This window comes from Sardina pilchardus, chromosome 7 (genome assembly GCF_963854185.1).
Source record: "Sardina pilchardus chromosome 7, fSarPil1.1, whole genome shotgun sequence".
Lineage (NCBI taxonomy): Eukaryota > Metazoa > Chordata > Actinopteri > Clupeiformes > Clupeidae > Sardina > Sardina pilchardus.
Genome location: NC_085000.1, coordinates 19,801,520 through 19,814,420, shown reverse-complemented (window position 1 = coordinate 19,814,420; position 12,901 = coordinate 19,801,520). Strand labels below are relative to the sequence as shown.

The 12,901-nt window shown below is 43.7% G+C and overlaps 1 protein-coding gene across 1 annotated transcript in view; it reads left to right on the top strand.

Moving 5' to 3' along the window:
• The window catches only part of kntc1 (kinetochore associated 1), a 36,168-nt gene that overhangs the window by 19,924 nt on the left and 3,343 nt on the right, over positions 1-12,901 (top strand). The window contains exons 38-59 of the mRNA XM_062541109.1: positions 324-452; positions 543-659; positions 756-865; positions 1,248-1,455; positions 2,052-2,141; positions 2,578-2,746; positions 3,008-3,066; positions 3,671-3,887; positions 4,005-4,078; positions 4,195-4,405; positions 4,773-4,885; positions 5,254-5,309; positions 6,187-6,265; positions 6,413-6,537; positions 6,742-6,877; positions 7,653-7,748; positions 8,043-8,099; positions 8,190-8,244; positions 8,580-8,643; positions 9,012-9,141; positions 10,100-10,189; positions 10,306-10,460. Coding sequence (XP_062397093.1) covers positions 324-452; positions 543-659; positions 756-865; positions 1,248-1,455; positions 2,052-2,141; positions 2,578-2,746; positions 3,008-3,066; positions 3,671-3,887; positions 4,005-4,078; positions 4,195-4,405; positions 4,773-4,885; positions 5,254-5,309; positions 6,187-6,265; positions 6,413-6,537; positions 6,742-6,877; positions 7,653-7,748; positions 8,043-8,099; positions 8,190-8,244; positions 8,580-8,643; positions 9,012-9,141; positions 10,100-10,189; positions 10,306-10,460 — 2,540 coding nt within the window. The remainder of the gene's footprint in view (positions 1-323; positions 453-542; positions 660-755; positions 866-1,247; positions 1,456-2,051; positions 2,142-2,577; positions 2,747-3,007; positions 3,067-3,670; positions 3,888-4,004; positions 4,079-4,194; positions 4,406-4,772; positions 4,886-5,253; positions 5,310-6,186; positions 6,266-6,412; positions 6,538-6,741; positions 6,878-7,652; positions 7,749-8,042; positions 8,100-8,189; positions 8,245-8,579; positions 8,644-9,011; positions 9,142-10,099; positions 10,190-10,305; positions 10,461-12,901) is intronic.

The following is a 12,901-nucleotide window of genomic DNA, read 5'->3' as shown; positions in this document are numbered from 1 at the left end:
TGTATTTGTGATTGATTTGGCTCAAGTAGAACAGGAAACAACTGCAGAGGGTGACCAATAACTGTATGGGACAGATGTTGTGTGTAGTGTGGAATATTTACATGCCCATTACAAGAGATTAGACTGTTATTTGTTATAGGAAAGTTATTTGCATGCTCAAAAAATGTGGTAGCCACTATGGCCTCCTTCAGGCAACTCTCGCACTGAGCCAAGGAATATGTTTAAGTTAAGTTAAAAACCCTTTATTAAAGATGGGGCATGACAAAAAAGAGGCCTATTTGGTTATTTGCATGCTCTTTAAAAGTAATTGTATTGCTTTGTAGGTTCTGAAGTGGAAGTTGGTAGACTTTGAGTTGGCCATTGGGCTGTGCACCATCCTGCCAAAAGCTGAGGTGTTGCCCATATTGTGGAAGATCATCTCCAGTGCCTGGCAGAACTATGATAAGATCACGGTAATGTTGTTTAGAGTACCGTGTGACACATTCTGCATAAAGCAAGTGGTCCATAAATCGAATGTGCTCACATGGGTATTTGTGCTTTAGGAAGTGGCCAGAGTTGGAGCACATGTCTGCTGCATATATGAGGATGAGGTGGAGAGACAGAAGTTCCTGACGGTGATAACTGATGCCGAGTGGGGCAGCAGACTGGGAAAGTTGGGTGTAAGCAAACAAATCAATCCTGTTTGACCTTTCGACCCTCTATCGCATTCCGCCTGCAGCTGGTTAAGCATATGCCTTTTGTTGTTGTTGTTTTAGGTTTCCATTCAGTCTGTGTTCAGGCAGTGTCCTGAGACCAAGAGGAATCTTATTCCTGTTCTGGTTAAGAACCGAAACATCACCCCAGACATCATACTGCAGTACTGCAGGTAATACTCCAGGCCCAGTCCTAAGGCCATAAACTTTTTAAAATCACATTCACCGAATACTTCCATGTGGTCCTCAAGATATCTGTTCCATATTGGTGTTCAAAACACTTGGTTCTCATACACAGCTTTGGCTCTGTAAATGGGAAGCAAACATAGTACACCAGCCACTCAGTACGACTGAAGGGAGGGGTAATTTGATTGGCTGCAGAGCTCCAGTGTCAATAACATTCTGACACGCCAAATAGTGGACTCTAAAGGTCTTTAAAGGTGTTTGTGTTGAAGGTAGTGTAGTGCTAGGCACACATTGTGTTGGCGAGCCCTATACTGTACAGTAGGTAAGAGATCAGAGTTGGTTTCCTCATTCTGAACTCTTCCCCTGCAGCACATACAGACTGGACGGTGAGCAGGCCATCAACCTGCTGATCACCACCCTGCTGCTCCAGGAGGACGGGGAGGTGGAGGAGGCTGGGGCAGGGGACGCAGGGGCTGACGGAGCTCCTCTTGACCCTCTGGAGCGAGCTCTGAAGGTCATCCCACAGCTCCACTCCACCAGGGACATCTTTGTCAGTCTCGACGCGGTCATCCCTAAGGTCTGCCCACAACTGCCCCACTCATCTTTATTTGCCATGCTATTCTCAATGTCTCCTCCTCCAGGTCTTAGGAGGCGTAGGCCTAACATTCAATTTGTAGCCTAAGAACTAACCGATGCAAAAACGTTGTAACAAACAGTTCAAACATAGCTTTAGTACCAAATCAAAACGAGTTCCTACCAAAAATATTCAGGCTGTGTGAGTGGAGAAAGGTATAGTGTGACAAAGAATTTATAATAACTTTCACTGTGCTTTCTGTAAGCACGTTTCTTCTTCAATAGCACCATGGCTTTATTTCTTCATTCAGAGCTTATTAAAGTCAGTCAGCCTTTGCATAAAGAAATGGGCTATACATTTGAACAAGTGTCCATGTTAAAAGATAGCCCAAAACAGGTCAGACTGAATGCCTAGTACAATATAATAATGTAATGCAAAATACTAAACGATTTCTTTACACACCGTCATCGCTGTGTGATTGAAAAATGCTTGTGTGCATGGAGTGAAACTGCAACCCCCCACCTGTGTCCTGTTTTTGGGTGATGCGTGTTCTTGTCCAGACCGCCCGATTAACCCAATGCCATTTCTCCACGTCACAGCTCAGCCCATACAACTATGAGAAGATTGAGAGGATTCTGAACACGCTAGAGGCAGCCAACGAGCGCACCAGCCTCTTCCCCCTCAGCCAGGTGAGGCGCTGATCTCTTGCATCTCCACTAGGGAAAGATCCGCCAGTAGATGGTTGGTCAGCATATAATTACCTCCGCCAAGGAGGTTATGTTTTCGTCTGTCTGTCTGTCTATTTGTCTGTCTCTCTGTCTGTCTGTCTGCCTGTCTGTCTGTCTGCCTGCCTGTCTGTTCGTTCAAAAAGTTATGGATGGATTTCGACGAAATTTTCAGGGAAGATCTGAAATGACCCAAGGAAGTAACGATTACATTTTTGGAGTGATCCATCTGGATCCATTCCGTCTGGAACCAGGAAGCGGTTTTCGCATTCGTTTTTTTTATGTTTTCGCTTGGTGGAGGTCTGCGCTCTCGGAGTGCTTTTCTAGTTCCTGATTGAAATGGATGATTTCTCTTCTTTCATCTCTGCGTTGACCACTTCCTGTCTGTGCGTGCCCACAGATGACCGGGCTGCTGCATCACCTGAAATCGTACCGCCGCATCGCTCCTGCCACGGACATGGAGAGCACCTACCTGTTCGAGAACTCCTTCGAGCTCACGCCGCTGGCCAACACACGGCTTCCCTTCCACATGCTGCTTGAGACCAATCACTTCTTCTGGAAGATCATCGGTGAGTAGCACAAGTAACAGCCATGCTGTTGTCTATCGATGTCTATCTACAGTATGTCTATCTGTGTTGTCTATCTATGTTATCTATCTATGTCTGTCTATGACATCTCACCCAGTAGTCCTCTTGCTGTAGAATATTCCTTTCCCCTTGATATAATAGTTGTGTGTATTGAATTTGAAGGAGGTCTTGGCCTAATGTTTTAAGCTCAACATGACCCAAGGTCAGTCAATAAGCATAGTGACCCAAATTGTCCTCTTGCAGCACCAGAGCTAAGTGAAGAAACCCTCCCCACGTTGTTGCTAATATGCAAACTGATGAAGGTAAAGTACCATTATTTTATATATGGATTTTATAACTTATGAAATACGTATAACCAGTTTTCAGATGTTTTTAACCCTACTGTTGTGTTTGCTTAATCTTTATGAACTTTGAGTTCCCAGTTCCATGCTTTGTTGTTTATTCTACAGGATAAAGGAAATAGGATACAATATACATACTGTATATTATCATTGAATGCTGTGATGGACCTTTGTCCATCACTATACGTTCTTTGAATATTTCCAGTTCCATTTGCTACTGATGGCCTGAATGTCTCATTGACCTGAGCTCATACAAATCAGATGGGGAAAGATTCTATTGGGGAAAGGTTTCCATGAGGGCTGCCATAGAAGCAAAGAGGGGTTGTGTGTGTGTGTGTGTGTGTGTGTGTCTGTGCGTGTGCGTGCGTGTGTGAGCGGGTGTGCGTGCGTGCATGCGTGCGGGTGTGCGTGCGTGCATGCGTGCGTGTGTGTGTGTGTGAGAGAGAGGGAGAGAATGTCTACAAGAACACATACTATCCAGAACACAACAGGAGGGTTAATGTGCCATTCCAGAAATCTCAGTCCACTGACTTTCGTCTGCCCCTCGTGACTCGTCTCTGTGCAGGTCAGCGTGGATAAGTTGTACATGCTGGTGGTGAATCATGTCTTTGAGAAGAGGCTGAAACCGATGATCATAGAAAGGGCCAAGAGAGGGCATTGCCATACTCAGAATGATGAAACTGATGCAGTGGTGAAAGCCATCTTTGACTATACTCTCTGCATACAAAATCTGGAGCTGGCGGCTGCCACGGTCCATAAAATTGCGCAAGAGCTCCCAGCAGGTTGGAGAACATTTTCTAGTCAAATTATTGTATGAAAAAAACATCACCACTCAATGATTTATCCCATCAAGGTTTGAAATGTTTTTAAACATTATGTTTCTTTGTTATTCACCACAGGAACGGAAAAGACAGCATTTTTGAAATTCTGCTTGGAACTTGGGCACAAATTGCTGAAATCGCCGAGTCTTGAGGTTGGATAGTTTTCATACCCACACTCCAAACTGTTATTTTGGACTTTTCACACAGTTATGGTGTTTTATTTATTTATTTTTCCTTCTGACTTGAACGCTGCTATTCCATTCATCAGGAGGAGGTGCGACTGCGAGGAGAGACCATCATCTCAAAGATGCAGCATCAGTACCAGCGCTCGGCCATCGAGAACATGGTGATGTCCAGCCAGCTGAGCTCTCCGGAGCTGCTGAAGCTCACTGGGCAGCCAGGCCGTCTCATCGTAGCCCTGTTTGAGCACGGCAGTGTAGAGGAGTGCATGAAGAACCCAGCTGGACAGAGCTACCCTGGTGAGCAGCAAGCCCATGGTGGGCCTCGAGCCACTGGAACCGAGACTTGCGCATTTGCAAATGTTTTAGGCTTTCAACAAATGGCAACTGCCTAGACTCATTGAGAAAAAAACAAGAGACCAGCTGCCATTCAGTTCTAATGAGAGTTTGAGAGTAGCTGATGGAAATGAAATGGATGGTTGGGACAGCAGTGTGGAAAACTAGCATAGGTTTTGTAATATCTACCATTATGTTATCACGGTGAATGTACTGTAACCAGCACTGAACTCTATATTTTCATTTTTTGAGACAGTGTTGTATTGAAGTTTTGTGTTTGTTTATTGCAAGAAAAATGTCCTTTGTGAGATCTGTGTTTGCCTCTTCTCAGATATTCATGCCATTGTTAAAGAGATTGCCACCATCAGTGGAATTGATCTGCTGAAAGTCCGGAATTTTCTGCTGGAGAAATGGCTCTGTAAAATTGAATCCTCTACACCAAAGGTAAAGTTTGCATGTGACTCAGCAAGTGTAATAGTTCTACAACACAATTCCTTTAAGTATCAACCAGTGCTGTGCCGTACAAACCATACCCATTCCTATAGGAAATGTTCAGCATTCAATAATCACTGTTTCATGTGTTTTATTACTTTCAAAGTGTCCATTCAGTGTTACTCGTCGGCTCTCTCTGAGTGTTTAACACAATGTAAAGCACAATGAGACATGTGTAATGTTTTGGCGCTGTAGAAGTGAAATTAAATTGAAACTGAAATTCCACTATCCAGTTCCTATTTCATCAAATATGGACATGTGTCTTCATATACTCTGTAATAATCTTCCAGCCAGTCTAATGTGGACTTGCCTTTTTCCAGGAGCACGACCACCAGGACTCTGTCACAGACATCGAGAGTGATCCAGACATGATGAGGTACTGTAATGGCAGTTATATGGAGAGGTCACAAACACTCTTATGTGAAAATGTAAAGGGGCATGTCAAGCAGAGAAACTCCTACAGTAACAACACTGTATTGTGTGTGGGCGTGTGTGTGCGCGTGTGTTCCGTTGGGTGCAGTGTGCTCTTTTCATCTCGCGCTTGTTGACGCTCTTGTTTGGGTCTCCGGTGAGAGATTGTGTGGCAACTGAAGTAGCAACGTGTATTTATTATTACATACACAAGCTCAGACCTGTCAAACTTCTGTCTGCTACATTGATGACAAACTATCTATCCAGTAGTGCTGGAGGTACACACACAACAATCTATGTTTCTGTGTGTGATAGCTTCTTTCAACCACCTTTTCAAGTGTCTATCAAAATGGTTTAAAATGGGATCAAACGGGGTGGTTTAATAGATATATACCTATATTTAACCAGCCTGGTCTCCTGCACTGTAGCATGTGGAGGGAAGAGTGCCTTTTGGTTAAGTGTAATGAAAAGCATTTTGAAGGAAGAGTGCTGGTTTTTTTACTGTCCTAATAGCTGGATGGCAGCCTGGATACTTTTATACCTTTTTGCTGCAGCCTCTGAGCTGTCAATCTTCCGTGCCTGTGAAAAGTACAAATATAATTTCCAGTGTCTCCACAAATCCCTAAAATGTCTTAAAACGTCTTCAATTTATTTTTCTCTCTATCCCACAACAACGACCATTTCCACAATTACTTGTGAATATGTCTGCTCTGGCTAAAGCCCCCCAGGCCTCGCTCAGTCATCAGACTGTATTCAGCACCGTTTCTTCGATAATTTGGCTGTGTTGTGGATTTGGAGGCAGTAATTCCCATTTGCGCTTTATTGTACTTAATGAAATCTAGAGTGGTCTATCTGCTGCGCATGCACCCCATGGACATGAGTGCTCGGCTGCTGTGCCCCGTCCTCACCGCGGAGTCCTGGGTATGTCAAAACATGCACTCGTACGTTATGGTTATGTTATGGTTATGGTTATGGTTATGCTATTTGTTATGGTAATGCTATTACTCCTTTGTCCAAAACGAATGATGTGATACGTGGTCAAATGACACTGATGCTCTACTGTTGTAGCCTCTGGGAGGTTCGGGGTCGCGTCTAACCTTCGAGCATCGGAGTCGTGCCCTGTATTGTCTCAGCCACATTGCTGATGGGGCCACACTCGAAGGCCTCCTGCAGATCCCCAAAAGCAAAGTCAAGTAAGTCTTACTGTACGTCTTGAAACACAAAATAAGTCATACTTATGTTGCTGAATGAACAGATCTACTGTATGGTCTCATCCAGTGGAATAGCTTTTTTTTTCTTGGGATGTTCTGTCATATGCTTTGCTGGCTGAGGTTTCCCTTGAAGTCACTGTGCCGTGTTGCTCCTAATGCAGTGGTGTTGTTTGGTTTGCTCGGCAGGCAGTACACCCAGTGCTATGTGTACCTCTCTCAACTGGAGAAGCTGAATATCCCCTACACCCTGGAGTTGTTCCTCAAAAAACCCAAGGAGGGCATGATCAAAGGCTTGTGGAAGAATCACAGTCATGAGCCCAAGGTCTCTTTTTTTCTCTCTCTCTCTCTCTCTCTCTCTCTCTCTCTCTCTCTCTCTCTCTCTCTCTCTCTCTCTCTCTCTCTCTCTCTCTCTCTGTCTCCTCCAGGAGTAGTGGTGCTGCGTGAAGCCCAGGGTATTTCTGAGTGGGTCTCAAACTTTTTGACTCATGACCTCCAAATGGCTTTTTTCTAGGTCATGGTGGCCCTTGAGATAAGACCAATTAGTTTGATTCAGTTGGCAGGCTTTCTCTACGAAAGCTACTGCTATGCATCTGGACATTGCACAGTCAATTGATAATGTAAACATGACACATTGAATCTAGGTACCTGGTTGAGCAGTGCTTTATACTTGTCAGGCTAAATCAATTAGTTGCTTTTGGAAGAACCGTCTGCATTGAGCTTGTTTTTGAGCTTGAATCAATACCTGTTCCAAAAACCTGAACGTGTTGTTGACAGTGTAGCAATCAATAATGAGTTACATTTATATTCACATTTGTAAGGCACTTTTCACAAACCCAAGGTCATTTTGCAAAGAAAAAAAATAGGAGGTGGAAGCAAAGTGTCTGAAAAGAAAACTATTCACATCAGATTTGAAAGCAGAGAAGGTGTAAGAAATGTCATATTTACACAAAAAAAAGGCAGTTTGCACGTGTGATGTAATGATTAGTGTTTCAGTTGTTCAGTCTGTAAAGCAGCGCGCTCTCTGTTGTCTGTTTATGGGTGCAAGTGTGTGTTTATGGGTGCAAGTGTGTGTCCTGATGCTGGTCCTCTGTATCTAGGCGGTCCGTCTGGTGGCCGATCTGTCCATCGAGTACCAAATGTACGACACCCAGCTGTGGAACGGCATCCTGCAGAAACTGGTGATCTTTAACATGGTGAGTTACGATCTGATGCTCCCTCCCTCCCGAACCGACAGATGCAGGCCTGATGGAGCTCAGGCGTGGTCCCTGAATTCGGGCTTGAGCTCGGCCACGTACTGGTACAGTACAGTGTCAAGAAAGGCTATTCTCTATACTGTCTTTGGATCTATTTGATCATTTCAGGCACAGATCATTTCCTGTCCCATCAGCCCTGCAGATGTGTGAATGTTTTTCGTTCACAGAGCACAGTGCATATACTGTATATGCAATATATTAAGACTTTTGTCAAACTGTTTTCTCACCCATTAGAACAGCTACTTACAGAAGCTATTGGAGACCATTGGAACTATCCCTTGTCTTTGGGAGGTAAGAAATCTCCTGTTTGACGTTTGATCACGAATTCAGCCTCTCTCATAGCCATAGTGATAACTGCTCTGACCTCCACTCTGTGTGTAGGTCCCCAGTCTGCTGAGGACGTGGAGGAATGTAATACTCATCCCCTTCATGAACGGTAATTGACAGAGGTGAACATCCCGGCTTCAGAAAGTAAAAGTCCTGCCAAGTATGATCCCACCATAAAGCAAACCAGCTCATCCTAATTAGCAGCCAGGTAGATCAGATAATTAGTGACCTGTCACCTGTGTTAAGTGCACAGGTAGAAATAATATGTGGCATGACTTTTACTTTCTGGAACCCAGGATGTCCACCTCTGGTAATTGATGGCTTTCAGTGCATGTCAAAGCTCCCTATTTGTGAAGTTCAGGAATAATCAGGCATACTGCGACTACATGTAATTGTGCCACTGCTTGTAGTGTGACGTGTTTTTTCCTGCTAACTCTCTTCTAGCCTCAGTGCCCCTGAACCCAGAGCAGCAGGCCACCTTCTACAAGACCTTCGTGCTCATCCTCAAGTAAGTGTGGACGGAGCACAGCACACCATCTTGTTCAGACCACACACATTGTACAGGTTTAAAGGAAGTTATTCATGTTGAATTTTGCCGCCATTTTATGCTGTATGAATATGTGTTTATGATTTATCATGTTGTAAGTCGCTTTGGTTAAAAAGCGTCAGCCAAATGTAATGTAATGTAATGATTTAGGCCTACGGTACAACATACTAGTTCAGTGTCTTTCATTGCGTGGGTTTGGTAACCTGTGCATTTGCAGCGTGTTAGTATTCATTCACTATACTGCATTGAACAATTGGTGGAGGTCAGATTTCTTGTAACTGTAAATGAACTACATTAGTTCAACGTTCTCTTTGTGTGTTTCCTCAAAGGTGCCCGTTTCTGTTGAACCTTGATCTGATTGGTGTTGCCAAGCGCTTTGCTCAGTCCAGTATGCCGGCCTACTCATTGGGCACTCTCCTGCTCATCCCATGTGCCAAGAAGAGGGAGCAGCACATTCAGGTGAGCAGCACAGTGCACATGCTCAATGGTGTTTTTTGCCCCAAATGGCACCTTCCAGGCCATGGAGGTATTATAAAAACTGGAGAGAGTGAACAAGTCCCGCCCCCATTCATTTCAATGGGAATGCTAGGCTAGTGAAAATTGCCAAAATTGAATGATTTTTTCAGGCTTCAACATGGCGTTTCAAGGGGCTTGTTTCCGGTGCCGTTTTACTTAGCCAATTAAGTGCCAGGTTACCGATTGACACTAAGCTCGTGCATGAGCTGAGAGTGGAACAGCCACCAATCAGTATGAGGAAAACGCAGGGAAAACGGCACCGGACATGATGTATTTCTGGAAAATGGCGACGAGGAAGTGCCTTGCTAATCGGCAAAGCTAATCAGTCAAATCCTGACCCCCTGTTCCAGGCAGCACAGCCTAAAAGGCACTACCTTTACCCTATTCCTAACCTTAACCCCCTCAACCCTCATCCTACCCCTAAACTGAGGGGAGTAGTGCCTTGAAGGCAGCGCTGCCTGGAAGGCACCATTGAGGGCAAATAATACCAAAGACCCAGTGGCTCATGCACATACACTGGAATACTTTGTGCACAACATGATGGATACGGAAAAGAAAGCATGTTGCATGATAGGTTAAAATAAAACATTTAAAAAGCAATATTTAGATACAAACTTTGAGGTATATTGACATGTTGTATCTCAACATGTGACACTTGTCATCGGATGTAAATGTGTCTGTATTGTTCATTGACTTTAAGCATGGTATACGACCTTCAGTATCCTGAAAGGCGCCATATGAATTTAATATTATTATACTAATAATAATATAATTATTATACTAATATGATAATGCCGTAATTGTGCAAGAGTCACTGTGAGAACTTTTTCTTTGACATATTGTTATATGGGCGTCTGTAAAGGGAGATTTTCTGTTGTTTCTGTTGTTTTCTATGAAACAGGGTTTCATGATGTCTTGTGATCCAGTCCTGATCTTGGATCAGGTGAAGACACACATGTGCACTGGAGAGCTGGCTGGAGTTCCCTCCCTGGTGAGTTTAAAGCCCCTTTCCCTTTCCCAACAAGGATGTTTTTGTGTAGGTATAAGGAGCAGATTTCAGATCAGTTATGACGTTTTGACATTTGTTAATAATTTTCCTGTATGCAGGTTATGGGCACCGTGTTCACACACTTATGCCAAAAACGGCAGTATGACAAGTTGATCAAGACTGAGCATTTTCAGGACTTCAAGCAACATTTTATCACAAAATGCCCTCCAAACCAGATGACGGACTTGGTTGACTACCTTGTCAGCTGTAAGAGGTGAGTGTGTAAGCTCTGACCACTATTTTTTTAATACGTGTAATATTTCATAAACCTTTCTGCACTGTAGCAGCATGGTTGGCATGTTTACTAGGGCTAGGAATCCCAGTTCTCAGGAATCAATGGTGTCGCCATACTTTGCAGGCAATAACAATAACGTCACGATACAGTGATTCTGCAATACTCTATTGCAAAAGAGTCTACGATACTTCACGAATCACGATAAAAGAAAAATGGGGGAAAAGCTGGTATTACTGCAGGTATTTATTTGCTACATTTCACAATCGAATTGAAGCGATGTACAAAGTGCCTAGAGTTTTAGTGTAGCGCACACATGGGCAGCATACCACCCACAAACTACAGGCCAGCAACATCACAGAGAAAGAAGTGTTAATGTACTGTAGCCTACTGCTAAGGAGGATGCTTTCTACGATTGGAATCGTGCTAAATAAACACACTCCTCAAATTACCGTTTTAAGAAGGTGTGCATCATCTCCTGTGAGTAATGAAGACATCTTTTTTGTGTTTTTTTTTTTAATTATTATTATTTTTTTAACCTTTAACCTGTTTTGCTGTGTCAAAGTATAGAAATATTGCTTTATAATGCAAGTGTTCAGATGCAGGCTAAATGGCCTAAAAGTTGATGCAGCATTTTAAGTTGATACATGCAGTGTTTCCCACACATAGACAAATTTGTGGCGGTGCGCCACAGATTCAGCACCGGCCGCCACATATTGCGTTTCGTTATTCTTTTATTTATTTATTTTGAAACGCTATTGAAAAACACGCAGCATTCGTAAAGCTGAATTTCCTTTCCCTGCGCTCCCTCTCTGTCACTCACGTGTCTGTCTCTCATACACACACACGCACGCACACACACAGCCCCTCTCCTCCGTGCACACCGCTGCTGTCTGTCTCCATGAAAACCAACGAGATCATCCCTGGAAGCGTGGTCGGTGGTCGCACTGATGCACCTGACGCTGCTCGGGTAGAAGCATAAAGTTCTCCCGCAACTTTTGTAGACTATGCGTGCAACTTAATTACCAAACAGTAGAAGTAAACTCATTCTCCTTGGCCCGCTCTCGTGCGTGCGCAATGGACACCCGCCCTCCACATGCACATTTAATCCAAATAAAACATTCACAATCGCGAACGCATTGACGCACAGAAGACGGCTAGCTAAATTACTGTTATATTCGGTTAGCATCATAAGTAGGCTATGTTGCAGACATTTGATTAAAACTCTTGCATTCAAGTTGACTGACCAACAATGTTTTTCAACTCCAAGACTTAAAAGGGCCTGTCCCAAGGAGAAAAAGTATTAGCTTACCTTGAAACTTAAACACATGTGGGTAAACTGAACAGTCCAACCAGTAGAGTATAAGCTTAGCCTGCTACTTTGTTTACAATATTTTGAGGCTTCAACCAGACAGCTGAATTTAAGAAGTGGAGTTGTAATATGAATAGTAGGCTATAATCTGCATAAAGTTTGCCGTTATGAATATCAGAAATGTCAGTAGGCTATATAATGTAAATAATTACATAATGTGTGTGTGTTTCAAATAAAGACAAGCTTCACATCTTGGTAAAAAAAATTATTTACATTATATGAAAGGAGAGCGATAAAAAGGCGATGCAATGAAAAATATGGGTGCACCCCCCCACCCCCCCCCCCCCCCCCGACAGACATGGGGCGACCACCACACATTGCCTTCTAATCTGTGGGAAACACTGACATGTAGCTATATGAAGGTCAGGCCTTCAAATGGGCTTGTAACAGGCTACTGTAGGTAAAGGCCTACTGTAATGCAGCATCATGCGATTTGTCGTCAAATGTGTGGTCCGTGTCTCACTTTATTGAAGTCATTATGGTCCTCTGGACAAAAATGTAGCCCACCCCAGGCTTACTGATATCAGGGATGCAAACAGCTCGCTTTTCGGCGCCTCCCGCTTTTTTCACGTCGCTTTGTGGGACTTGTGTGAATCATGCAAATCCGAAGAGGTTTTTTTTGAGGGGGGGGGGGGGTCTGTAGATAATTGAGATGCAGTAAATGAAGAAGAAAACAATTCTTTCTACTTCGAAGTTGTCCATTGAATTGCATGTGACAAGGGGAACCATCTTACGGAGCCCGTGAAGGGTCAGGTGTGTGAATATTTTTGAGTGCACTTTTGCGTTCCCTCGCAATACTTTTTGCGTTCCCTCGCAATACTTTTGCGTTCCCTCGCAATACTTTTTGCGTTACCTCGCAATACTTTTGCGTTCCCTCGCAATACCTTTTGCGTTCCCTCGCAATAACTTGTATGTGTTCCTGTCAACTTGGGCTCCATGCATTAGCCAACCATACAGGTTTACATGGACTGCAGTTCAACTCATGGATAATCTGGACATTATTAAGTTTTACTTTAACCTGGGGCTCACATAGGCTACAGCAATATACTGG